Raw genomic sequence first — 3167 nt, 5'->3', positions numbered from 1 at the left:
GGAGCCACAGACTGGAAACCCGCCCGGGCCGCCATCTTCCCGGAGCCGCCGCTGCAGCTGCACAAAGAACCGGAACCGGAACTCCCCCTGCCCCCCGCGCGCCCCCCAAGTGCCTGCCTGTTTGTGCGCCCGGCTGACCGGCGGGCACGGGAAGCTTGGGACAGCGAGACTGTAGGCTAGAGGGGGCGACCATAGAGAAGAACTGTAGGACAGAGAGGCCGCGCGAGCGGGCGCCACCAGGCCGACGGGAGGAAGCCTAGGCTCTGGGAAGGGACCACAGTCCCCGCCCCAGCCCCAACCCTGATTCCAGCCCTCTGAGTTTGGAGTAATCGCATCATGTTGGCGCAGTACATTAAACTTTTCAAGGCGCGTTAATTATTTTTCGTTTCATTCTCGAACTTCTATAACCCTGGGTGTTTGAGGAGCGGGGCACACTGTTTATTCCGTTTTACAATCGGGAAAGCTAAACTCAAAGGAGATAAGTGGCTTGGCAAAGACGTACCAGATAAATTGGCACTGACGGCAAATCCTAAATTACAAGTCTTCTGGTTCATAGCGCGGGACTTATTCCTCAGTAACTACCTCAAGTGGAAACTTCAACCTAAACCTTTAACCTAACCTGCTTCCAGATTTTAAGTTCCAGCTTATCTTGAATTTTGGCCCTGCCCTCGCACCAAAGAATCCTTTGTATTGGGACTTCTGTTTGGGAAATTAATTGCTTTTGGTTCCCTCCCTTTTTCCCTGCTTAGTGATTTAAACCATTCCTGGTGTGATGATTAGCCTGTCTCCCTATTCAAAACTCCTTACTCCTCCCCTGATTGTGTGACCACATGCCAAGTTCAGGTCTAGACACTTAACGGGAATACCTAAATTCTTTCAACAAAAAGAACAACACTGAAGAGGACATGGTTGAAACCCAGTTTATTAGACCAGAGGCATGCGTCACCCAGCCCTGCCTGCTGTTCCCCTATCCAGTGTACACTTCTTGGCCTTGCTACTGCTTCCCTCGGGGCAGGTCAAATCTCTAAGAAACACTCCAGCTCCAGGCCAATGCACAGGTGACCTGCACACAGATCTTGTTCTGGGATTGGAGACCAAGAGACAGCTGGGCAGAGAAGGCCTGGAAATGGGTTGGTGCTCTGGCCTAGAAGGAGTGCCTGGTTGAGGGGGTAGGGGCAGACCCTTTACCTCACTTGTCTCTCATTAAGGTAGGGAGGGACAGAAGAGCAGAGCTTTCAAATTCTCTTCTAGGCCTGCCTCTTTCCTCCCACTACCAAACCCTGCCTCATCAGAAAATGTAGGTGGTTGGCTTGGGCATAAGGTGAGGGAACAGGACTGGGTCACTGACCGAGGACCTCAGCTTTTCTACCTGTGGACATCCACTGCCCCAGCTGTGGGAGTCACCAATCCCCACCTCCCTCTGTGTCTGACACTGTTGGCTTAATATCCAGCCCAGCTCTCCATTCCCTGGGTGGAGGCTACCTCTGTAGCAACCTCTTGCCTGGGGAGGCCACAGTCAGTCAAGCAAAGGGCATTGGGATAGGTGGAGCAGGGGAAGGGAATGTTAAGGCTACAGGGAGGGCAGAGGGTGCCCAGGTTGGGGGGAAAGGGTGAGGCCAGAACGAGGCAGAGCTTGTGATTCACAGCTTCCTTTATGTCGCCACCGAGACAGAGCGAAGGTTACAATGCGCGTGTCGTCTCCTTGTGCTTCTCAGAGGGATGTGTGTACACAGTACAGACACCAGGGGAGAGAGTCCAACTCTTTATACAGGCGAAGGCATTCAAAGACTGGGAAGGGGGGGATAAACACAGAAGGGGGAACTTTGGGTAGGAGGATGGATCTCAAGAGACAAGAGGGAATGGGTGAAGACAGACAGGGTTAGAGGAAAGTATATACAGAGATATAGCAATATAGAGTCTGTATCATATAGAAATAGAAAATGCAGATGAGGTTGTTGAAAGAAGCAAATGAAGCTGGGGCAGAGGACTTGGGAGAGTTCCATAAGAAAATTTATGGATGTGGCCCTCTGCAAGGGCCTCTGGGAGAGGGACCAGTGAGGTCAGGCACCAGTGCCCCTCTCCCTGAGCTGGAAGCTAACCAGCCAGGTCTTCTATGGGATGTAGAGGAAGGCTACCTCTTGGGATTTCTCTCCAGCAGCTTTGGGGTGGGGTTGAACTTGTAAGTATCAGGATGTGGCCTACAGCACCAGGGCCACATCTTGTCCCCATCTCCACTTCTTTAGGGGATCCCCCACCTGCTAGAGATTCCATATTATGTGAGGGAGTGAGGCTGGGGTTCTAGTTCCTGCCTGGAAACTCGGGGAATAACTGGGCTGAGAGGGTCTCTTAAGGCTGGGGAAGCCCTCCCACTAGCCCTTCCCCTTAAGTACATTCTCTGATTTGGGGCCAAATTCCAGACCCCAAGGATCCCCTCCACCCCTCAATAGGAGGGGGCTTTGGTGACTGGAGGCAGCAGAATGTAGGCAGACACTCAGGATGACAGACAGCCAGACAGACAAGAATTTAGGCTGGGAGCTAGGGGAGGCAGCATGGAGCAGAGAGGGGGCAGCCCAAGGTCCTTTGCCCCTTTCTCTCAGGTTTTTAGATTAGTTTAATTTTGTTAAAATAAAAAGAATGGGATAAGAGGCAGGGAGAGGACGCTATAGTCAACACCCTTCCTCATCAGAGACAAGAGGAAAGGACTGCCCCAGAAGTGTGGGTGAGTCTCCAGGACAGATGCGGAGGCAGCTAGGGGGCCCCTTGCTCTCCTAGCCCTCCCCGCCTAGGCGTTTGGTAGAGTGGCCTGCGCTCAGCAGGTAAAGTCCTCAAACGTGCCTCGGGCCGGATGGTGAGGTAGGATGTTGGCAGCGTAAGTCATCCCGGCAGGGTGGCCCCGGAGGCTCTCGCACGGGTTCTAGGGAAAGGGGCAAAACAGGAAGTGGTTACGGGAAGGGCCATAAGTTGCTACAGGTGCTGTGGAGGCAAAGGAGGGGTGATGGCTTTGGGCGGTGGGGGAAGGGAAGGCCTGGAGGGCGCCTCCTTGCTCGCTCCTCACGTGTCTTTTGACGTCATCCAGGCTGAGGGCCACGCCCTTGTCTGCACTGCTCCTCTTGGCCTCCTTCTGGCACTTCCCTCTTCGGCACAATTTGTGCTTTATAACCTACGAG

General features: G+C 53.6%; 1 protein-coding gene across 4 annotated transcripts in view; it reads right to left on the bottom strand.

Annotated features, from left to right (window-relative positions):
• Positions 1–2610: 2610 nt before the first annotated feature.
• The window catches only part of Asic1 (acid sensing ion channel subunit 1), a 25276-nt gene continuing 24719 nt past the window's right edge, over positions 2611–3167 (bottom strand). For all 4 annotated transcript variants that reach the window (XM_048802699.1, XM_015493593.2, XM_048802698.1 and 1 more), the window contains 2 exons: positions 3056–3160; positions 2611–2914 (listed from right to left, as the gene is read on the bottom strand). In XM_048802699.1, coding sequence (XP_048658656.1) covers positions 2810–2914; positions 3056–3160 — 210 coding nt within the window. In that variant the 3' untranslated portion in view covers positions 2611–2809. The remainder of the gene's footprint in view (positions 2915–3055; positions 3161–3167) is intronic.

This window comes from Marmota marmota, unplaced genomic scaffold, assembly GCF_001458135.2.
Source record: "Marmota marmota marmota unplaced genomic scaffold, marMar, whole genome shotgun sequence".
Lineage (NCBI taxonomy): Eukaryota > Metazoa > Chordata > Mammalia > Rodentia > Sciuridae > Marmota > Marmota marmota.
This window is presented reverse-complemented; position numbering and strand designations above follow the sequence as displayed.